We start from the raw sequence: 24,544 nt of genomic DNA on the forward strand, positions 1-24,544 counted from the left end.
ATTTTTGTCATGGTGTAGTAATAATGGAGGTATTTGTATTAGTTACGGAAAACTCATGAGGCGATTTGGATTTAATTAAAAAATCCTGATACAAAAATTCGGAAACTTAAATTTAGATAAAGAGGGCGAAATTTCCCCGATATGGGATATCGAAAATTGTCTCATTGTCCCTCCAACTACATTTACCTAAATAAAAAATAATCATATAACCTCTCTTGTAATAAATTGTAGAAATATGACGTCATTATACCTAATGTAAAAAATCTATAAATAAGCATGTTTTCGACTAAATCTTCACACTTGACAAAGGATCTTGTAAGACCCGAAACGTAGTGTCGGACGTTGATTCAAACATCACGTTTTAAAATGTTTGTTTTTAATTTTCATTTTGTTAAATAAATTTTAATTAAATCCAAATCGCCTCATGAGTTTTCCGTAACTAATACAAATACCTCCAACTAAATACACTATTTACTCAGTTCTTCAAATATATTTTTTATAAATCGCATTTCTAAGTTTGCTACTGCGTTTCATTTTCCAGAAAATCTAAACTCTTTATACAAAGCGATTTTTATCGAAACTGAGTAAATTGTAATTTTTTAAAAAAAAGACCACGCAGATAGCTATTACCAAGAATTAATTAACGTTAACTGAGAATATTAGGGCGTAATTCAGATAGCCCGCGACTGCGGGGGCGTGGTTTTTCTTCGGTGAATCACGAGATAATCAGTTAACATTCAACTATTTTTGCTACAACTTATGAACTTTTCATTTTAGAGGGACACAAACTTTTTCTGTCCAATTGTTAGTCGTTGGTTACATAATCTTTTAATTTATATTTAATGTAATTTAAATATAATAATAATATAAATATTTATAATTTAATGGTATATTGGAAAATATTATTATTAAAATATTAATTGTTTTACAAACCATTTAAAACTTTGTAGTTCATTTTTTAAAGACAATATTTTAAAGATAACTTTAATCTAATACTCATTCAGAGCGATGAGTTCGTCTAGTTGCTAGTGCTGGCAGCTAGGAGCAACAAACGCAAGGAGAACGCAGCTAGCCTTTAAACACGCTAACGCAGTGTTGTGTACAAATTTCATTGGACGAACCTTTACGCTGAACGTTTTAGGGAAAGGGGGAAAACAATTTCCTAATTTCCCCCTTCTAACCAATGAAAACTGTACACAAGAAAATGCACGACTTTTGACGGGTTGCGTTCTCCTTGTGTGGGGTGCTGTGTTTGTTGCTCCCAGATGGCAGGTTGTACTGATTTCGAGTATAATTAAATCGAAGCTGACAAGCTGCATTTTCTTTTCCTACTAAAGATTGCACCACGGAATTTTGGGTATTTTTACGTCCCAGTCTATTAGGAAATAAAGACGCTAGGTGGCGAAAGTAAGGCCTTGGCTTCGACTGTCTCGTAGAATCGTAACCAAAACGCATATCCAAGGGAAACGCGTAAGGAAAAAGTCTGTATTTCATTTACTTATGCCATTACGTAATACGTTACCATGATAAACGTATGGATCATTGTAGAAATGGACTAGCAGGTCCCAAAGCACATTTTAATCTGAATTTAGTTTTAAAAACGAGGTACAGTTTTTCCTAACCTTCATCGTTGGTCCTAATAACTGTTCTGTAAGCCCCCCCCCCCCCCGCCTTGACGCTTAAGCTTTGCATGTTACTTGATGATTTGTTATTACACCCATAGCTCAATGTCTTTTAGCGCCCCCCCCCTTGAGTTTTTTGGTATCCGCCACTGGTAAGCCCTAGGCACTTTGACCACGAGAGCCTATACCACACACGCTGGTACACTTTCTATTGGCTGCTTCATTTAAAAAGCCGTCGCATATTTAGTTAGTCTAGTGTTTTGTATAGTTAAGATATTTACGATGCCTCGACGAGCTTAGTGACAACGTTAACAAACTTAAGGTTTATACCCATTTAAAATTATTTGGTTAATAATATATAATAAATTATTTTGTGATTTATGATGGTTCAGATTATGGCAAAACGACTTTAAATATATTATTCAGCAATATTTAACGTAATTTTATTCCTTTACTGTCATTTTCAATGTTATCTTTAAAGGGAATATAACCCGCTAAGCAATCTTTACGGAAGACCCCTTCAATTTTTCAAATTTCCGTGTAAAGTGGCGCCAAACATTTTTAAAGCCTAAGGCACGAGCGGTCAGAGCGGCAAACGTTGGTTAACCACACCCAATACCCGAGGTTATATTCCCCTTAATGTGCTTCTCGTTGGTATTCAATAGTAGTTCAGCTTAGAGCTCGGGGTAACGGATAAATTAACCGCCAAAATTTCAATTAATCATAAAAAATTCGATTAACTGTTTATTTGTGGATAATATTCGCGACTATTATACGATTTAATATGCAACAAATAAGTTTTTATTCGGATAATTTTCGGATATGGATAAAAAAAGAAATTTCTTATCTGAACGCCGAGCCCTAGTTCAGCTAACATTATCTGTAGCTTGAAAATTAATTTTGAGAGTTAAAATATTTTACTATTTTATTAACATTAAATAATATATTTAGACCATTCTATAAAATATTACTTATGTGGTGGTTTACTTTGGTATATAGAGAGGCTGAAGTTTTGGCCGGAATTTTCGTTATAATCTTTCATCTGGCAAACATGCAACACGGGTTGGCTGGTCGATATAAAATAACTAAATAAATTTAATATGTCTAGTACAAATAAGGACTGAACATAAGGAAAAATTATTCAAACAAAGAAAAATTAAAGTTTCCAGTCCTACAGCAGTAGTCTTAAAGTCTTTGCCAAGGGTTTCGCGGATTTTATAAAAGGGTCTATTGTCTCATTGTTTATAAAAGTTCTTTACTTCTGCCCTACAATATTATTGTCTAGTAGGACAAACGATGACGAAACCTTTGTCTGGACAATACTACATTCCAATTTTAAGCTGATTTTGATAGAGTAGTGTATATTCCTCATCGGGGGGGTTGCCGTACCGACCACATTATATCTAAACACGATGGAAATTGTGGTATGGTGCCATGTTAAATGGTATATTTCAGAGTTACTATATTCACTTTGATTTCAAAGTAGTATTGTCCAGACAAAATTGGCGAAGTCATGTCTCCTTCTTTACCCAATAATATTATAGGGCAGAAATAAAGAGTAGCCGCTGAGGAATTTTTAATTGCCAAAATCGTACTGTTTGTTGATGAATTTTTAGCTCTTAAAATATTCTTACAAGCTTCAGAAAATGTTACCAAACTTCTCTCAGAGCTGCCAATGTCATTGCTTGATTAAGACTTTCAAAATAAACTTTTGTGACGGGTGAAACAGTAAGAGTACGTGATATGTACCATAATCAACAATAATTTTATTAATAATTAATAATTATAATTATAATTCATTAACAGACATTTTGCGCCTAACTCGAGAACGGTTCACAGACATAGGAAAAAATCGTTAGTGATTTCAAATCAAATCAATTTTATTTACTAAATAAAATTGATTTGATTTGATTTTTAGAGTTTCACTCTCACAGTCTCACTGAAGAAAAATCGCCTAGTTTTACTGACGTTTTGTCAGAGTGACACCAGTTAGTAAATGTAAAATCTATATTGTAGTTATTTAGACATGATTCTAACGCTAAGGAGGTCGTATAACGATGGTCAACTGTCTGGCGTTGAGTGACAGGTCGAAGGAATTATAGGCGAAAATCAGCGGGTGCTAACTGGCAGGCAGAAATTGTCACGATCGCAAAGCAGGCAGGCCGCTCGACCATCTCCAAAAACATGTTTTGCGGGAAGCGTAAATGCTAGACGAAGCATCGAGGGTAAAATAATTTCAATTGTGACAGCCAGAAGAAATACTAGGCCTTTAACTCTTCCCCACTCTGGCTTTTCGTCACTCGATGAGTTCACTCTTGGCCAAAGAGTAAGATAAGTCAAGGTCACCAATTTCACTCTTATTCTCATCCCCGGAGCAGGCGAATAAAACGTTTTAGGGCGGAGTAATTCTCATCCCCGGAACAGGTGAATAAAACGTTTTAGGGTAAAAAGAGTACACTTTTAGTCCGAGAACAGGCGAAAAGAAACCACCTAGTATTCTATTTGGCATTTGGCCATATCAAACCAATTTTCACATACCGAAAACACTTTCCTTAATCGCATAAAAATGTGTTGACAATTTGACGTAGACGAATAATGACTTGGGCCTAAGGTGGTGCCTTGGGTATTAGCCTAGCTGATTATTATCCAACGTCTTTGGCCTAAGGTCCTTGACGCCCACCCGCGAAACTCCATTATAGCAACCACGGCATTAAACATCTTATTTAAGATTTTGGATTTGGGATATATAATTTAGCTTGAAGTTCTTTAAGTAGAGTTTAATTTGCTAAATTATAACACTCAACAATGGTTCTCTGACGACGTTATCATTTGATTATTTTGAATTTTAGCTTCCGTTGCCGTTAATAGATGGCACCACGCTCTCATTAAAATAAATTTAAATTGAAATTTCCGGCTTTCTTTTAGTAGTTATCAAATTCTAGAGTGAAAGAGCTGACCTTGACTATATTCACTTTTTTCCCGCGAGCTCACTCGGTGTGTGACGAAAAACTGAAAACTCAATTCTTACGAGTGGAGTTTTTTTTTGCGAGTGAGTTTAAAATTACTCGGACAATTTCACTCCGAGTTTTGCCCAACTCTCTTTCGTGAAATATAGCACGAAGGCTCGAGTCACTAAATGTACGATGATTTGTGAAATGAAGCAGACGATTCAAATGAGCCAATAAAAAGTGAAACAGCTGGGTGTCCGGTATAGCCTCTCGTCAGAGACCAGGGTAAATCCGACCCGAGAACTAGAACCCACATTGAATGTTGATCCGGTAACATAGACAATTACAATTCGAATATTTTATCTGGATTTCTTAATTTAATTGTAGATAAACAGCCTAATAGTGATAATTCAAACGCCCTGTAGATACGTATATCAAGCATAGATATATGAAATAGCGTAGATCCACAATTTACGAGGTACTGATACGGAAGTGGCAGCTAGCAGACAACGCGTATTTTCATGATGCGCTACGTTATAGCCATCTTTCCATCAAAAGCCAAAAATTAAACGTTACTATAGGGCTATCAACATTATTAGGCCTAACCTACCGCGTTCTTTTAATAAATACAAATTTTGAACACCGATAGATGGCGCTATTACGTAGCGCATCCATAAAATATTTTCCAAATATTAATTTTGGTCACCGATAGATACGTAGCGCTTTCAAACCATGTGGGTCTTCTGCTAGCTGTCTCTTTTGTGTTCTTCCCTCGGGCCCGTATGCAGCGTAAGGTATCTTTGCTATTTCATATATCAAGATCTAATTTAAGTTACTGAGAACGTTAGAGTTTACATAAAACGGAAGTACGATACTTAGGTTAGACTAAAAATATCAATTTAATTTGAAACAGTAATACCATCTGTTAGGGACATGTTTTAAAATATTTTTCATGACATCAAGACTATTTTTCTAGTTATGAATTAACAAAATTAAATATTTAATTTAATTTTGTAAATTAACATTTAAATTGTACTTTTCCAAAACCAATTATAAACGTATTTACGAAAGATACTAGATGGCGAGATACAATTTGGAAAATGTAGAGTTTTGATTGTTTGAAAGAGAGAGAGAGAGACTCATGCAAGGGGACTTAGAAGGTAGACTCGTACGCTCTCAATAACCTAAATACGTTCCTGTTAATACAAATAAATTGGTAAACGCCACTGATATAAAAAAAACCACGTCAATATATACAGGGATTGAAGGGGGGTACATATTTTCAGGGGGGGGGGACACGTTGTGCTTGGATTGTGGAAATACGTGGATTCCAATATTGAAATATTGATTTATAAAAAATGCCTTACTAAGCATAAATCCATCCTTCGTATCTATGCATGCTCTGCTACCATAATACATCGACACATCGAAAATTGAAAGTCCCAGTGTGCACAGACAGTTCTTTTTTCGCCACATATAGATTGGTTCGGAATTTTTCTGTCACATTATATGAGAGGTAACTGAGCTCAGACCAATTACATCGAAAGGGACTCGTTACGCTACCTTAACAAGGTGCATACATTGTGGTGGCGCCATCATTTGTCCGTTAATGTAAACTTTAAAGGCACATTTGAAATTTTAACTGAATATTGTTATAAGCTTTGAAAGTGTTTCGTAAATTAGTATTTAGTATTTAGTTACAAATAATTAGGAGTAAAAGCTCAGTAATTCGTAAAATATTTAATGTTTTAATTTAAATAATAATAAAATTATGTTAGTTAAAACATATAAACTTTTTAAAAATAATTACGAGTAACAGCTATGAAGGTTCTTATTAAATTAATATTTAGTTAGAATATTAAATAGAATTAATTAATTAATTAATTAATATATAAAATTAATAACAACTTCCAAAACTCTTATTCGTAAAAATTCGTAAAATATTAAATATTTTAAGTATATACTAATTTTTCGAAACAGACAACTGAACAAAGATGTCGCAAGAGTCGACTTTTACAAAACTATAGGCGTTTCTACGATGATAATTACTCTATTCGTGGCCTACGTTATTATTAATAATAACGTAGGCAACGCTCTATGGCAGCAAATCATAAAGTTAGATATAAGTGGTCTGATATCTACGGAAGTTGGGCAAATCACTTACCGATCTGTGTGTGTAAAAAATGAACTGCCTCTGATTCTAATTGCCTACTTCTACCACTAACCTAACTACGGTTTCATGAACATCGTCCCAACGTGGAGATAATTAGCGTATCAAGGATGACAGTCCCACCATGCTCACTGCCTCATAATCTACCTGGTGTTAGGGACCTTGGAACCCCAAGATTTCTGATTATTTACAATCGTAAATCCATAAATACTTTCCATAAGTGTGTCAGCTAATCGAAATGATAGCAATGAGTGGAGTGATGTGAAAAATACGCGACTTAAACGCGTTCCCTGTGACGTGTCAAATGACATTGTTAAGTCCACCATAAATGTATGGTCATTCTTGCAGTGGCTATCAGGAGAACGAGGAACTGGCACACTTACGCGAAACATAATTATAAATTTGTGATATAATTAATTGACAGTTGACTGCGAAAACATATTACGAAACTTTAATTTATTTTAATTTGGAACTTTCCAGTTTCTAAGTGGTAAAGTTGGTGTAGTCCCAACCCGTTTAACACCAGGTACGGACGATGTGTGGTTTGTTGGACAGGCAAAAGAACGAACGGTGGTTTTCTAGATACCCATGCTAAGGAGCTATATGTAAAGGATGTACACCATCTATTTCTATAGCAATATAGAGAAAGGAGTTTGTAACGTTTCTAAAAAAAGGGATCAACCAGGAAAAGGGGATGGACGGGGGTTGAGGCCATGCGCGAAGTACGGAGTAACTGACCTGGTTCCCCTTGCCAGGCCTTCCGCAGGAACCGGACGAAGCGCCTGGTGAAGCTGTACAGGGACGCCGCGGCGCCCATGCGTCCGTAGCTGTTCCGATGGTGTCGGTGGTGGCGATGGTGCGAGTGCTGGGGCTCTTCTTCCTCGTCTTCCGGTTCGGGGGAACTGGAGGTCACGGGCGCGTCCCGCTGGTAGACGTCGGGGTGGCGCTGCTGGCTGGAGGCGGAAGGCGCGGCTTGGTTGTGCGCGGGGGCGTAGGACCCCGTCTGCTCGGCCCCGCCTCCGACCGGTTTCTCGCGGGCAGCCGGCATCGGGCGAAGAGGGTAACTGCAGACGACCAAACTTTGGCGCTTCTTATTTGAGACCGCATTGGAGCCGTATCCGCCGCTTGCGGATGTGACGTCAATCGAATGCGATGCCCACGCCACACTTGCGAACTTTAGATCGAATTTTTATTTTCAATTACCGAATCCTTCTTCCGTATGTATAAAATGAAATATAAACACGAACGGACGCGCGGAATATTTGCGCGATGTAATTCCTTTCTTAAGAGCGCGCTTTATCCGTGATACGAGTGAAAGCTGGTTGCGCCAAAGTATAAATACAATAATCCACAGATGCTACTTTTTCCGACGCTGGAAATAAGCGAGCGTATGGCGCGCGAGTACACACGCGCACCAAAAAGGTCGAAAAAGAAACCTCTTTCTTTTAAGCCTCGAAAAATAAACAATTTACGAAAGTTTTTATCGCGCCGAAGGTCGATATTAGCGGCGGAAGGACTCGGTTGGATTTACGCGCAAAAGTCCGCGGGACGTTCGACGATGAAATTTTTCTTTTCGGGTGTAGGGATTCCTTAGAACAACAAACTTTATCCGTCTGTTTACGCTCGTCGGTTTCACTTTTGGGCTCAGAAATCACAAATTTTTACGGTCGTCGTCCTTATAGTTAGAGCTTTGGCTGGAAGTTAAAACGCGCTTTTAAAATATTTAGTCCGTTATCGCGGCTTGTTTATCCGCTTTTGAAGAATATATTCTTCTCTACTTTAGAAGTCGGATGCGCGATTTATTTTTAGACGACGAGTTGACGAAATCACCGGCTGGAAACAAAAACCTTATTCAGAATCCGCGAGTTCGGTGATAGATAATTATAATTTCGGGCTGAACATCCGGGTTCGCGGAGGAATGATTCCGGCGATAGCACCTCTCAGTCCCGTCACAGTCGCTTAATGACGTCTGCTTCGGCGTCTCCGGAGCGATCCTTCGAACTCGTTTCCATGGGAACCCGCTCCGGGCGTTGCTAGGACGCGCGCTCTCACTCTCCCCCGGCCTCTCGTGGCGCTCTCTCCGGGACGACGGTCAACATCCGAGCCTCCTCCTCGCGTCTACTTTTATGAAAAATCCGCTCCGTTGTTCTTCCACCCAAGAAACCGCGGATTCCTGGTCGAGTACTCACACGCGCTGGCTTCAATTTGATCTCGAACCCGGATCTCTCTCTCACGGGTCGCCCTTATCGCGTCATTCTGCCGTTCATTCTGGCGGTGTCGATAGGCGCGCGGAGACACCTGTTGGGGAAAGGAAACCATTAAAATGGCTTCTAGGTTTTCGCGTTTTGTTGGACGGAAAAAATACTCGGGGGAGGAAAAAACAAGGAAATGGACGTGCGAATGTGCGATCTTAATTGGCCTGTTCTAACTGCGCTTAATTGCTCGCTCTTGACCTATATTGTTAGATATAATTGGTACAGTCTGCTGCTGATTGTGTAAATAAGGAAAGAATATATGCCAGTGGTACAGTCTGCTTCTGATTCTGCAAACAACAATAGAGTTAAGCGAGTGGTACAGTCTGCTGCTGATTCTGTAAATAACGAAAGAGTATATGCCAGTGGTACAGTCTGCTTCTGATTCTGTAAATAACGAAAGGGTTAAGCGAGTGGTACAGTCTGCTTCTAATTCTGTAAATAATGAAAGAGTATATGCCAGTGGTACAGTCTGCTGCTGATTCTGTAAATAACGAAAGAGTATATGCCAGTGGTACAGTCTGCTTCTGATTCTGTAAATAACAATAGAGTTTATTCCAGTGGTACCATAATTAACACCAATTATCCCTAGCATCTGTTAAACCTGGCGGCGGAAATTAAAATACTTTTCTTTGTTGTATAGTTTTTGGTGAAATTCTGTAATACCCGTTTTGAAGAACTTAAATAAAACCTTTATATGCAAGAAGGCATTTTGTTTTGTAGAAAAAACAGTTTAGTATCTATTCCTATCAGTTTCCACAAGAACTAATTAACTTTAATTAGTTCTTGGTTTCCACCATTAAAGTGGACCATTTTTCGTGTAACGACAAATGGCCGAATATTTTATGAATAATTATTATTTAATTATTCTTTTTATTATTTAATTATTAATCACACGCTTAAAGCAATAACTTTTCTGGAGGGTGTTTTTAGAGCACTGGTAATTTAGGTCATTCAAGATTAATTAATTTAATTCTTCAGAACTAATCAAATATTTATTAAATTCTTAGTAAAACATTTAAAGCAGAATTTCCTACAGATGTCGATATTGTTTCCATTAAACGAACAACCGTTTTACGCCAGGTAGAACTTTAAAATACAGCATATAGCTACGATTTTTAGCTCCATCTTGATTTTAGGTCTAGAGCGCCATCTCTAAAAACAAATATACATAAATATTAAATTATTAATTTTAAATTTTAATTAATTTTAATGTCATGGTATGTATTCTATGTCATTGTTTTTATTTTTATAAATAACTTATAAATTTTTAATAGCATAAAACTACACTCATTTTATTTTTATCATTCTCGATACAGTCGTTTCTAAAAGTAGAAGTAGTTAGAAATTCGAAGAAAAAAAAACTGGCATTCAAACCGACCTAAACTGGGTTTTAAGCTCATTGATACATTCTCCGTAACATAAATAGGTTCTCGATTTCAACTTGCAAATATTTGAAACATTTTAACAGTTCTCTAAATTCTTCTAAAATAATGAATCAAACAGACGAGAACTTTCACTTTTCGAATTGGGCGTCGATTTTAATTTTCTCCGGAGCGCCGCGTGGTGGCGTTGTGGGCGTTTTTCAATTTCGAGAACGTGTGTAAAACGAAAGTGGGGAGTAGAGGATTTTATGCAAAATTTCTGGAGTTAATACGAAACTCTCTTCATCAGAGAAATGGAAAAAGCTTCCTCAGAACTAATCGGCAGAGAAAAAGGAATACCTAGTACATAGATATTTTCCCCAAAGCCCCCGAGCGCGCTTCTTATCAAGCAGCTATGAATATTAAATTTTCCTTCTTTTAGTCGTGGTTTCATTTCTTAAAAAGACGCGCCGAAGAAAGGCAAATAGTCAAAGGGAAATTAATTTGCTTTTGAAGGAAGCTTTGCTCGTCGGCTTTTCAAAAACCACGAGCCTCGACTCTTTTAAATCAAGAAGGACATCCTGAATGAGATTAGCTCCAAGGCCCAAGATATGCCCTGTCAGTTTGCTACGAGAACCCCACCATTTAATGTTGATAGGCTATCTTATACCAAGATTATTTATTTATTATTTTTGAGGGATTGAAATTATACCAGAAGTTTATAATTATATTTCACTTTTGTGCAGGATCACATCTAATACGAGCTCGTCGTCCCATCTAATACGAGCACGTCGTTACATCTAATACGAGCTCGTCGTCCCATCTAATACGAGCTCGTCGGCAGATCTAATACGAGGGCGTTGTTACATCTAATACGAGCTCGTTGTTACACCTAATACGAAATCATCGTCCGATCTAATACAAGCTCGTCGTCACATCTAATACGAGCTCGTTGTTAAATCTAATACGAGCTCGTCGTCAGATCTAATACGAGATCATCGTCAGATCTAACACAAGCTCGTCGTCACATCTAATACGAGCTCATTGTTCCATCTAATACGAGCTCGTAGTTATAGTAAGCGCGTTATAATTGGTTCTTAAGGCACTCATTCTTTTAGGTATGACGTCAATTCCTGGTCACACCACAGAGCTCTCAGTGATTATATCGTCTAACTGACACACTTAAACGTATAACTTAATTAGAGATTTGTGTTTATACCCTGCATTTATTAAGTCCTGCATATTTAACAGGAATTGCCGAGGTCATCTCTCCCTGACGATTGGCGGATTCTTCTAATAACGTAATTCGGTGAAGTTGAATCTGATTTGATTGGCTATTAAAACAATACGTTCTACCTTCAGCTTCCTTAAGGTGGGTGAACCTTTTCCTATTGGCTTATGATAAGACATCATTTACATTTCTAGGGTAAGCCGCTTTGTAATTCGATTACGTAATAATTGAGGTTAATTAACAAACCCACACATAATTTTAAAACTGGTTTAAAATTAAATTTTGTCCACCCAACTAATTGAATATTGCGTTATTATATTACGTTATTATAAAGGCGCGTGAACGCGAAAATTCTCTAATTTATTTCAGGCATTTTAAATTGCCAATTCTGGCCACTAGGTTATCTCGTATCTGGACTCCGTTACCTAGACAACGGTAAAGTTTCAAGATTGAAGACTCACAAAAAAAATATGGCGTTGCACACTTTTCCATTATAACAAATTTGGGAAGTAATTACGATTTTTTTAACTTCTTTCGAGGATTTTATTTTCCAGAATTTAAAGGAAATTGAGGAGACATTTTTCATTAATTTCAAAACGAATTTCGCGAAACACCTTATTAGATCAAGATCAGAGAGCCACCTATCGTGAATCAGAAGCAAAAAACCAGTTGTCGCGTCGTTAATTTGTAATACGTGCACGAACCTTTTATATTAACGATTTTCTTGCACTTTACAATTAAGTTGGTGAAGCAAAACATGTTAGACAAGTTGAATGAAAAATCTCGCGTAGTGCGAACTTAGCTAAAGATGGAGGTAAAAAACGAATAAAAACAAAAAATCATTTAATTTTCTGATCAAGTCTTAGCTTTGTAAGAATCCTCTTAAATCCGTTATTTTTTAAAACGAATTTTAAAAACTAAAATAAAGACGCGTAAAGACATAAACAAGAAAAAATGGGATTATTTTCATGACAGATTATTTTTCTGTTTTCTCAGAATTTTTACGTTTTGTTATGTTTTCCTCGGAGAAAACGCGAAAATTTCCCAGAAAAATCTAACGAATTGCCTAGAGATTGAGCAATTTCTGTTTCTCTATTTATTGACGTCAATATTGTTAATGGAATAAATTGTAAGGAAATTGTTAAGACGGATAAAATTAGTCGTATAACATTTTTCGCCTTCTGTCTTGAGTAAGGCTCGGCTTAAGGAAACAAAGGCCCGGAGGCATCGGCCCTGAGGCAATTGATTGGCGAGTAAACACAGACCAAGGTCACCAGGGAGATAATAAGGGAATCAGATTGGATTTCTCAGCCCGTTGTCTCGCCTCTTTTTGCTTTTGTTCTTCGCGATGCGTGCTAGAGTTAAGTATGTGATATACGGAATACAAAACTGCACGTTTTTGTTTCAAATCGCTCTTCAAGAGCCATTCGTTAAGGTTATTTATGCAGGGTGTTTCAAAAGGTTATGCCAAAAATTTGAAGGAGTTGTAGGGGGTGAGTTGAGAAGTATGCCTGTTTTTTTCCCCACTTGTCTACGATGAGTTAAAAGAGCGCCAGAGAGCTTCCAAGTGTGGCCTACTAGCCCCTGGAAGTAGGCTGCAACAAGCGTTAAATCGAAATTCAAATTAAAACCGTAACGCCATCTGCTGCGGACCCGTTTAAAAGATTTTTTGGCACAATAATTAAGAATCTACAAATTATTATGATATTTGTGATTAATTAGATAATTAACTTATAAAATTAATAAACAAGTTAAATTTAGTTGCACGAACTGAATTATACTTGAATTGACCATAAATAATTATACACGTTTTCTCGAATAATTTTTCTAAAAACGTTCTTGCGACTTATACTAGATGGCGCTATACAATTGGGAAATAAAAAATTTCCATTTGAAAGAAGATCTTAGTTAGTAGGAATCATCTTAGTTAGTAGGAATCATCTTAGTTAGTAGGAATCATCTTAGTTAGTAGGAATCATCTTAGTTAGTAGGAATCATCTTAGTTAGTAGGAATCATCTTAGTTAGTAGGAATCATCTTAGTTAGTAGGAATCATCTTAGTTAGTAGGAATCATCTTAGTTAGTAGGAATCATCTTAGTTAGTAGGAATCATCTTAGTTAGTAGGAATCATCTTAGTTAGTAGGAATCATCTTAGTTAGTAGGAATCATCTTAGTTAGTAGGAATCATCTTAGTTAGTAGGAATCATCTTAGTTAGTAGGAATCATCTTAGTTAGTAGGAATCATCTTAGTTAGTAGGAATCATCTTAGTTAGTAGGAATCATCTTAGTTAGTAGGAATCATCTTAGTTAGTAGGAATCATCTTAGTTAGTAGGAATCATCTTAGTTAGTAGGAATCATCTTAGTTAGTAGGAATCATCTTAGTTAGTAGGAATCATCTTAGTTAGTAGGAATCATCTTAGTTAGTAGGAATCATCTTAGTTAGTAGGAATCATCTTAGTTAGTAGGAATCATCTTAGTTAGTAGGAATCATCTTAGTTAGTAGGAATCATCTTAGTTAGTAGGAATCATCTTAGTTAGTAGGAATCATCTTAGTTAGTAGGAATCATCTTAGTTAGTAGGAATCATCTTAGTTAGTAGGAATCATCTTAGTTAGTAGGAATCATCTTAGTTAGTAGGAATCATCTTAGTTAGTAGGAATCATCTTAGTTAGTAGGAATCATCTTAGTTAGTAGGAATCATCTTAGTTAGTAGGAATCATCTTAGTTAGTAGGAATCATCTTAGTTAGTAGGAATCATCTTAGTTAGTAGGAATCATCTTAGTTAGTAGGAATCATCTTAGTTAGTAGGAATCATCTTAGTTAGTAGGAATCATCTTAGTTAGTAGGAATCATCTTAGTTAGTAGGAATCATCTTAGTTAGTAGGAATCATCTTAGTTAGTAGGAATCATCTTAGTTAGTAGGAATCATCTTAGTTAGTAGGAATCATCTTAGTTAGTAGGAATCATCTTAGTTAGTAGGAATCATCTTAGTTAGTAGGAATCATCTTAGTTAGTAGGAATCATCTTAGTTAGTAGGAATCATCTTAGTTAGTAGGAATCATCTTAGTTAGTAGGAATCATCTTAGTTAGTAGGAATCATCTTAGTTAGTAGGAATCATCTTAGTTAGTAGGAATCATCTTAGTTAGTAGGAATCATCTTAGTTAGTAGGAATCATCTTAGTTAGTAGGAATCATCTTAGTTAGTAGGAATCATCTTAGTTAGTAGGAATCATCTTAGTTAGTAGGAATCATCTTAGTTAGTAGGAATCATCTTAGTTAGTAGGAATCATCTTAGTTAGTAGGAATCATCTTAGTTAGTAGGAATCATCTTAGTTAGTAGGAATCATCTTAGTTAGTAGGAATCATCTTAGTTAGTAGGAATCATCTTAGTTAGTAGGAATCATCTTAGTTAGTAGGAATCATCTTAGTTAGTAGGAATCATCTTAGTTAGTAGGAATCATCTTAGTTAGTAGGAATCATCTTAGTTAGTAGGAATCATCTTAGTTAGTAGGAATCATCTTAGTTAGTAGGAATCATCTTAGTTAGTAGGAATCATCTTAGTTAGTAGGAATCATCTTAGTTAGTAGGAATCATCTTAGTTAGTAGGAATCATCTTAGTTAGTAGGAATCATCTTAGTTAGTAGGAATCATCTTAGTTAGTAGGAATCATCTTAGTTAGTAGGAATCATCTTAGTTAGTAGGAATCATCTTAGTTAGTAGGAATCATCTTAGTTAGTAGGAATCATCTTAGTTAGTAGGAATCATCTTAGTTAGTAGGAATCATCTTAGTTAGTAGGAATCATCTTAGTTAGTAGGAATCATCTTAGTTAGTAGGAATCATCTTAGTTAGTAGGAATCATCTTAGTTAGTAGGAATCATCTTAGTTAGTAGGAATCATCTTAGTTAGTAGGAATCATCTTAGTTAGTAGGAATCATCTTAGTTAGTAGGAATCATCTTAGTTAGTAGGAATCATCTTAGTTAGTAGGAATCATCTTAGTTAGTAGGAATCATCTTAGTTAGTAGGAATCATCTTAGTTAGTAGGAATCATCTTAGTTAGTAGGAATCATCTTAGTTAGTAGGAATCATCTTAGTTAGTAGGAATCATCTTAGTTAGTAGGAATCATCTTAGTTAGTAGGAATCATCTTAGTTAGTAGGAATCATCTTAGTTAGTAGGAATCATCTTAGTTAGTAGGAATCATCTTAGTTAGTAGGAATCATCTTAGTTAGTAGGAATCATCTTAGTTAGTAGGAATCATCTTAGTTAGTAGGAATCATCTTAGTTAGTAGGAATCATCTTAGTTAGTAGGAATCATCTTAGTTAGTAGGAATCATCTTAGTTAGTAGGAATCATCTTAGTTAGTAGGAATCATCTTAGTTAGTAGGAATCATCTTAGTTAGTAGGAATCATCTTAGTTAGTAGGAATCATCTTAGTTAGTAGGAATCATCTTAGTTAGTAGGAATCATCTTAGTTAGTAGGAATCATCTTAGTTAGTAGGAATCATCTTAGTTAGTAGGAATCATCTTAGTTAGTAGGAATCATCTTAGTTAGTAGGAATCATCTTAGTTAGTAGGAATCATCTTAGTTAGTAGGAATCATCTTAGTTAAAGTAAAAATAGTACGTTTTCGGTAACCGAAATAGATTCTTTGTGGCTAGAACAGTATACCAAATATTTTACAATTACGAATTCTTAGAAGCGCTTGTAATTTTTACGCTCAGTTTACGGCCAATCTATTTCGAAGATAAACACTTGTAGGGGTTAAAGGTTATAGTGAGTGTAGGGAGCTGTAAGCTCGTGTGGCGTGAAGGGCTTGCCACGCGTTGTAACCCGGTTTAAAGGCATTAAAAGTCTAGCTTTGATAAAACCAGTTATGCTAGACGCATATTTTTCTAGTTCTTAAATCTCCTTGATATGATAAAGCCTTTCTTTTAATCCAAAAATATTTCTCCATTCTCTCGGCGTTTCTTTGGAAAACGTTTCACATTTTTAATTGTTTTCGTACAGGTCATTAATTTTAGGAATTTCGCTGGAGACAGAAGCGGTTTTTGAAAGTTGCGAAATACAATTTCGCGGCAACGTTGCGCAATTATTCTATCAAGAGAATAATAATCTAAGTCTAACCATGAATATATCTAGCTATGAATATAGAATAGCAATAGCCTCTCTAACCTCCCGCTAAAATTTGGGTTGGGCTTATCTAGTCACGTGATCAATCACATCTGCTCCGACCGAGTGAGGAGCATGCCGTCATTTCCTTCAGTCTCCTGATTGGCTGAAAACGCGTCACTGGTCTCGAAAGTTGCCACCCAAATCAAATCGACATGATAGAAGGGCTATATCGTAGGGTTGGATATTCATAGCTAGATATCTCGCTAGATATATTCATGGTCTAACGTAATAGCGTAAGTAACTTAACTAAAGTAATAGCAATAAGTCTGACAATAAACAAAAATTATTTAGCGAACTGGTTTTCAGAGTAATTGCGCTATCAAGGTCGGTTTCAGCTAGGAGCATTGTTCCGAAGGGTAAATGCGAGGGGTCGGACATTTGGCCAAATCCCGTACAAAATTTGGAAAAAAATCCAAAATCCAAGAATTTTCCTCCCATAGACTTTGTATGAGAAATCCAAAATAAAAAATCCTGGATTTTAAATGTCAGGTGTCAAATAATGTGGCAAAAAGTGGTAAATACCGACATGGCGAATAATACTTTTACTGGCTAAATATGCCAAATAGTGGCAAATAAAATTTAATAAACATACCAAAGAAAAAATATGTTTGCGCTATTTTAGACAAATATACTGGATTAGGCGCCAGGTTTTGGGCTAGAAACTCAATTATAGCCCAATCTAGTTATTTCTTTTGGCTATTATTTAACGATTTTTCCTGAGTTTGAATTCGTCTGCTATATATCTCTAAGAGGTTTTGAATGGTTCTTTTGTGAAAAATTGAAACATTATCTCACACGTAAGTGATGCTACATATCTGAAAGATATTATTTACATCATTTAAATGCATTTACTGATAATTAGTCACTATTTGTCACTTTTTGCCATATTTGCCACTTTATGCCACTGACATGGACTTTATTCTAAAAAAGTGACATTTAGGTAGCACTGGCTAGGAGCAACAAACACAGCACCCCACACACCTAGGAGCAACAAACACAGCACCCCACACACCTAGGAGCAACAAACACAGCACCCCACGCAAGGAGAACGCAACCCGTCAAAAGTCGTGCATTTTCTTGCGTACAGGTTTCTTTAGTTAGTCAAGGCTTTTTACAAACCAACCTATCCACAAATTGCATTCAGGACATCAACATTAAAGATTCGATTTTAATGTTTTTATGTATATTAGATGTCGCTTTTTTTAAACTTTTTGTGGTGAGGGAATTCTTACTTACCGATTTATTACAAATACTACTTGTAACACTATTTTAAGCAATATTTTATGTAAAAACTACAAATAAGAAAAGTTTCTTATAATATAAAATTAATTCGCTTTAGACCGCAGGCGCCACCTGGTAAGACTTCGCGTATTTAAAATTCAACCTCTAATGGCGTTGCCCCTGTAAAAGGATTTTCTCCCTTATTTTCGCTATTATTTATCGCCATCAACCTAACCGGGATAATAAAGGGAGTGGCGAGTTTCTTGTTTCGTAACTTCCGATTACGCAATCACTCTGTTAGTAAATCGATATAATATGTTTCATATGATATTTTTAATTTTTATAATTATTAATATTTCATATTTAAATAGAGTCACAATCAAGGTTGGACATAAGGCACTAGTCACGGCATTTGAGTACTAAAATAAATGCTCTGACTACTAAAAATTAATCAATCGGGGGGGGGGGCTCACTAGTCAATTTGACTAGTAAAAAATTAACCTAAATATTCATAAATAATGGCGAATATGGCGTATCATAAATTCATCATTCATCAATTCCATTTTATTTTAAAAAACACTCACATCATGTAACTCAAGTGATAATAAAGTTAAGCAAAATTTTGACTGTCCTTTTGGTTTTTATACCTCCCTTTTTACCCCCACTAGTCAGTGACTACGGTTACATGGGACTCTGAACGTCAACGTAAGGGAACGTCGACGTTCCGAAAAGGGGAGCGGTTACATGATCGTCGTTTCAAAAAATACAACGGATTTTCCCCTCCAAAACAGGGTACTTTGGCGCTCCTTAAAAATATGCTTTACTTGCGTTTTAATAGTATATAAATTTAAGTAAAGTTTCTATTGCTAATCAATTATAAAATAATACATTTTTAAATATAAATATATCAAGTATTTCATATAATAATAATATATAAAATGACATCTTTCATACGTTGATTAATTTATTATATAAATTAATTATAACTTATGTTCATTATATTTTCAGTATAATTTAAAAAGTTTCAAAAATTATAAATTGCAATTTGTAGTTAGTAAATTGTTTCGAAATATTTGAAATTATTTATAAATTAATAGGAAATAAAATTAAGTATATAAAATAATATTTATATAATTATTATATAAATATAAAAATAAATATAAATAGTAAATAAATATAAATAAATATAAATAAATATAAAAAAACTCAAATTAAAACGAATTTATTTCGGAACAGTCGGATATGCGGTAGGAAAAATCCCTACTGGCCAAGGAAACGTCGTCGTAAAGAGGTTACATGCAGCGCCGAACGTCGACGTAAGGCGTTAAATCGACGGTTCGAGGTAATTTTCGTTAAGTCGACGTATCTCTTCGAACGTCGACATTCGTGCGGTTACACGAGAAAAATAAACGACGACGTTTCCTTACGTCGACGCTCCGAGCTCCATGTAACCGTAGTCAGTGACTACTAAAATAAATTAAGGTAGGAGACTTACTAGTCAGGCTGACTACTAAAAAGATATCCTTATGTCCAACCCGGGTCACAATTGAGCCAGACACAAAAACGCCACGAAGTAAAATTTCGTGTCGCACTTATGCCGATTACGTCACTGTTGCTAATAATAATAATAATAACAATCCACGGTCCTTTATTGAATGTTTGCTATACGGCAATACTCCCTGCTCGGCCAGAATGCCAAGACTTCAACCGAGCATTAAAAATTCTAAACGAATTTGGTCGGGTTTGGCGTACGCTCGAACAAAGTCGACGCAAGAGAGTGGCCTGCGCCGGAAATTTAATTCTTATCGGGGAAATGAGCTAGCCCCCCCCCCCCTCGTAACTTTCTTACCGCGTTCGTATCCTTTTCAGAGGAGGGGGAAAGTGATATATATTTATGGCACCCCCCGCATACTTCTTTCTGTGACTTCTTTAAATTTAAGCGTCAGCTATTTTGAAATTTAAATTTGCTTTTTCTTTCGGGCGCTGTTTCGAGCTGAGCCGTTCTGTTTCTCTCCTGAGAATCAACGATACTTTCTTTTCTTTACACGTATTACTTTCAATATTTGAAGAAAAGAAATATTTCTCGGGAATTCCATTAAATTGTACGTATTTTGGAAGTAGAAGTTTTTTCACGAGACGTTGGTTTTTCACTAAACGAAATTGCGTCCAAAAATTGCGACTAGCAAATTCTTAGGATGTTATCAAAAGTAAATAGGTGGAGCAAATGAGATGACCGCAGATTCTAGCTACTATGTGAAAGACAGGATAATTTAGACCTCGTACACTGCCTCGGAGTTTTATGTTATCTTTTGGGAAAGCCACAGTCACTACAATCACGTGTACTTCTGTACATTTCATTGGTCAAAACTAGCAATAAAACTACAGATAATTTAGCCTATTTAGACCTCGTACCCTAATTTTGAATTAACTGCCTTGCGCATGTTCAGCAGCGTTGACCATAGATATAAGAAATGTATATAAAGGTCTAGATAAATTTCTGGGCGTCTAAGCCTAACATAAAATACGGAATTGACACCTAGCAGACACCGAGGAAGGCACGTGATCAAGAGCGCGAGCTCACTTAGCATTTTAGTACTAAGTGTTTGACCTTTCCGCAGGCCGTAGTCTTTAGACACCATCTGTTGGTGACTTTTAGTATAATTTTTAAGCAGGAGACAATGACTCTCGCGACGATAGCACGAGCTTTCTTACCGATAGATAGCGCCTTATAAGGATAGCCTGCAGAAATTACGCGTTTGTGCTAGCTGTCACCTCCGTATTCACTCCCTTTGAAATATTTTATCTAGACCTTTATATACGTTTCCTATATCTATGGCGTTGACCCACCACCTGCCGGCACTTCGAAAAATCAAGCTTCATAGTTGCCATGGTAACTAACTATAGATAGCGCTCTTCAGCGACCGACGGAGGCCGATTTTTCTGAGGTCACGTGCCGGAAGTGGGTAAACGCTTCGTTACAAAACCGTCAATCAGTAAGCTCTCTAGGGTACGAAGTACTATGTTATCTTTGATGAAACCGAATTAAACTAGGTTCTAAGGTCTAGTGTGACCATTGCTAAATATTAAAAAAAAAGTGTGCTTCTGGGTAACAATTTCAAATTCATTTTCAATTTATTTTAGTAAACCTTTTGAAAAAAAAAACAAAAGCATTATACACGCAACGGGCTAAGTCACAGTGTGACTTGTAAGCCCGGGCTATTAAATTAACAAAATTTTAGACAAACAAGCAACTAAAATAACACACTTTTTAAAATATGCAAGATTGTTATATAAGCCATTTACGCTCTCAGGTAGCAAATTAAAGTTCTTTATGCCTGTGTAAAAAAGGGACGTAATTTTCTTTTCTGTTCTACAAAAGGGAGCTGAAATGAGATCTGTGGATCTCGTGATTCTATTTTTAATTTTTAGGGAGAATATATTCGTACCATTTTTTAATTGGGAAAATATGAAGGTCAGAAATTGAAATTTATAGTTTTCTTTAATACTTAGTAATTTTGCCCTAGCAAAAAACTCGCTTGTGTGATGCCTGTATGGTAAATTATAAATACTACGCACCCCAGAGCTGTAGACCATCTGAAAAGACCGAGTTAAAAAATGCGAAGTATAATTATTATTATACTTATTGATGTCTGTTTGATAACTCAAAAAATAACAATTATTGCGCTTTGAGCAGTTTTAAGTAAAATCCGATATTTACTAGCAATATAAACTAACTGGGCTCCAATGAAGAACTTAATTTTTTCCTAAAATAACTATAACGAAGCCTACCTTTAGAATCTGGGCCCTTCAAAAGTGTGGCGCCCTATGTAATTGCTTGTGATTCCGAGTCAGAAAAGTGGTCCTGAATGTAATTTTGTAAATACAAATTTAATATTCGATACTAAAGCCTCAAATAGAAGCAAACTACTTTTTACCACGGCGAAATAAAATCCCTGTAAACAAGTATTGAAAAATAGTTTTACCCTCAAATAGATTGTCACCCTAACCAATCCTAGACCAAGACTTTCTTCTCCTATTTTCTTTTGATGTTACTTATGTCAAGCAGTATTTTCTCCCGGAAAAATCAGTTACAAAGCCCGTTATCAGTTCACAAATTTTGGCTGTTATGTAGTTTTATAGTGTACGATAATAAACCGTTGTTTTTCTAAATAATTACTAGAACTAACTTTTACACTAGTCGTGCAGTACCAAAGTCATATATGTTATATTATCTTTATGTTATGTTATGATGTTTTGTTTTATACAACGTCAAAGATATTCTTTGAGAAGGCGATATTAAAGCTAGAAATGTTTCCACTTCCCGTGGAATGTCCCCAAGGACGTTTGTTCGGCTGTCAGATACGTTATCGATATCGAAACGTGAACAAACGGTACCATTAATTTCTGGCCTGTTAATTAAAATCGACATCTCAGGGAGAGACTTCGGAATTTCCCCTCTTGGAGGCCGCGATCAATCTAATCCCACCCGCGACCAGAATGCAGTTAATGGGATCAGCAACTGTTCATTATCTTCTCTCCCTCGCCATTCTCTCATTCTTGTTTGTTTGCTTCATCCTTTGTCTCCCGCTGTCCTCTCGCCACGACGGAGTCTCTTTATAATTCATTTCAGCCATCTTCCATTCACCATCTCGACTCTACATGTTGCAGTTGGCTCTCGACGCGATTGGAGACCAACTCTTCCACTCATCAACCGCCGTTTCTTCGATCTCCATCGAATAGTGAAGCCCTCAGAGGTTCCATTTTTCCGCGTTTATTTGTACTAGATGGCGTCAATTTCAATCTTCTATTAATTAAACGTGTGCCCGTCGTTCGCCTTTAGGAGCTCTTTCTGAAGGGTATGGCTCTCTACCTACGTAGGTAGGGTGTCGGCTGGAGCAGGGGTGGATTAACACTTTCGCCGCTTGGCACAAAAACATTAGGCGCCTATAGGCTTCGAGCTTAGGAAATATAGCGCCATCTGCATTATATCCGCCAACTAAATATGTGAAGAAATAGCAGACTTATGACCGAAATTTAAACTACGCACGAAGCCTATTGGCATTGTCTAACGGGTTGGTTAGTTAAGTAGAGGCAAGCCAAGTACTTGGACCATGGAGCTTTATTAGAGTTTTGACTCCCCTAGAAAAATGCCGCCCTAGGCACGTGCCTACTCTGCCTAATGGTTAATACGCCCCTGGGCTGGAGTTGCTATAGCTCTTATTCCCACTGCTGTGTGCGAAGTGAGGGGTTCGTCGCCCCATTGTTGCACCTTCTGCTGGGTTGAGCGGCTCGCGTCGAAGGCGAGACCATCAGTGGTCGGGTTCTCTCGCTGCATTGGCTGTTCTGTCACCTGTCCTGGCTGTGGACGCTGGCGTAGGGCATTATGATGAGGACCTCCGGTGGTGTGCACTCTTTTGGGAGTACACTGGGCTACAAATCTGATACACTTGATTTTAACGAACTAGCTTCAGTCCCGTTTTTTACTTAATTTAAATTTTTCAGACAGTTCGCTCCATCTTGTGTTTAATAATCAACCTCTAATGGCGTTACTTCAGTGAAAAGATTGTGTATCGGTCTCAGCTTGCGGGTTTCGAGGCGATCTTAATAAACCGATTCGCAACTCGCTTACAAGAAAACAGGTTCGATTTTAACGCTTTTATTTGTACTAGATGGCGATCTTAATCCTTTTTTGTCAATGTTTAGAAAAGCTTCGTTTGAAGGGGTGTTTACGTACCCGTATTTGCTAGATACGTCTGTATATATTGGAAATACAATATTATAATTTCGTTTTTCGCCGTGGGATTGGTCACGTTGGAGTTTCCGCGTCTGTAGATCTAAGCAAATTTACATTTCACGGCTGCGAATATTGACAAGATATTCAACTTCCATATTACGCATTTCTTAAAAGATACGAAGCTCCCAACGCTCTAAATATAACAAATAAAGAACGTATTTTCTTAAATAAAACCAGAAGTGTATAGCATACCTCTTAAGACATAAGTGTCTCTCCCCCTGCTTGAAAAAATGCACCTTCGCAAACTCCTTGCAGTGATTTTTCAGAAACGTTTTATAGATTTTCTAAAGCATAAAATGGTGGCACAAGGGACACGTGCTACCCCCAAAACCTATTGTTCTTTTAACTGTTTAATGTATTTTATTAAATTGTGTGTTCCTACCGAACCAGAATCCTGGCTACGCCACTACCAGTAACTCTTTATATATAAATCATTTTTCGCGTGAAAATGCGCCACCATGTTAGGGTGTAAAAGCGAATAAATAAGCTTTTTTTGCGTCATAATGTAGAGGTAGTTTCGCGCGCAGAAACGTAATTTCGAAATCGGTCAATTCGTGCTAGGCCTAACGGAGATTTTTTGCGTCGACGCGAAAAAATTATGTTAGGCCTAACCAAGAGTTTTCACATCACGCCGTTTTCCCATTAGACCGAATTCCGCCAATGTTTTTGATGAAATTAGCGCAAAATCGGGTATTGTATTTTTCTAATCGACCGACGCAATATTCACAATTGAGCGACCGCAAAAAAAAATAGTTTTTCTTTCTACTCC

The 24,544-nt window shown here is 36.5% G+C and overlaps 1 protein-coding gene across 2 annotated transcripts in view; it reads right to left on the minus strand.

Moving 5' to 3' along the window:
- LOC149936626 (A-type potassium channel modulatory protein KCNIP1-like) overlaps positions 1 to 24,544 on the minus strand; it is a 264,237-nt gene that overhangs the window by 83,414 nt on the left and 156,279 nt on the right. For both annotated transcript variants that reach the window (XM_090180920.1, XM_090180919.1), the window contains exon 2: positions 7,479 to 9,038. In XM_090180920.1, the coding sequence (XP_090037046.1) occupies positions 7,479 to 7,788 (310 nt within the window). In that variant the 5' untranslated portion in view covers positions 7,789 to 9,038. The remainder of the gene's footprint in view (positions 1 to 7,478; positions 9,039 to 24,544) is intronic.

The sequence above is a fragment of the Leiobunum rupestre genome, chromosome 7, assembly GCF_980474605.1.
Source record: "Leiobunum rupestre chromosome 7, qqLeiRupe1.1.hap1, whole genome shotgun sequence".
Classification (NCBI taxonomy): Eukaryota; Metazoa; Arthropoda; class Arachnida; order Opiliones; family Sclerosomatidae; genus Leiobunum; species Leiobunum rupestre.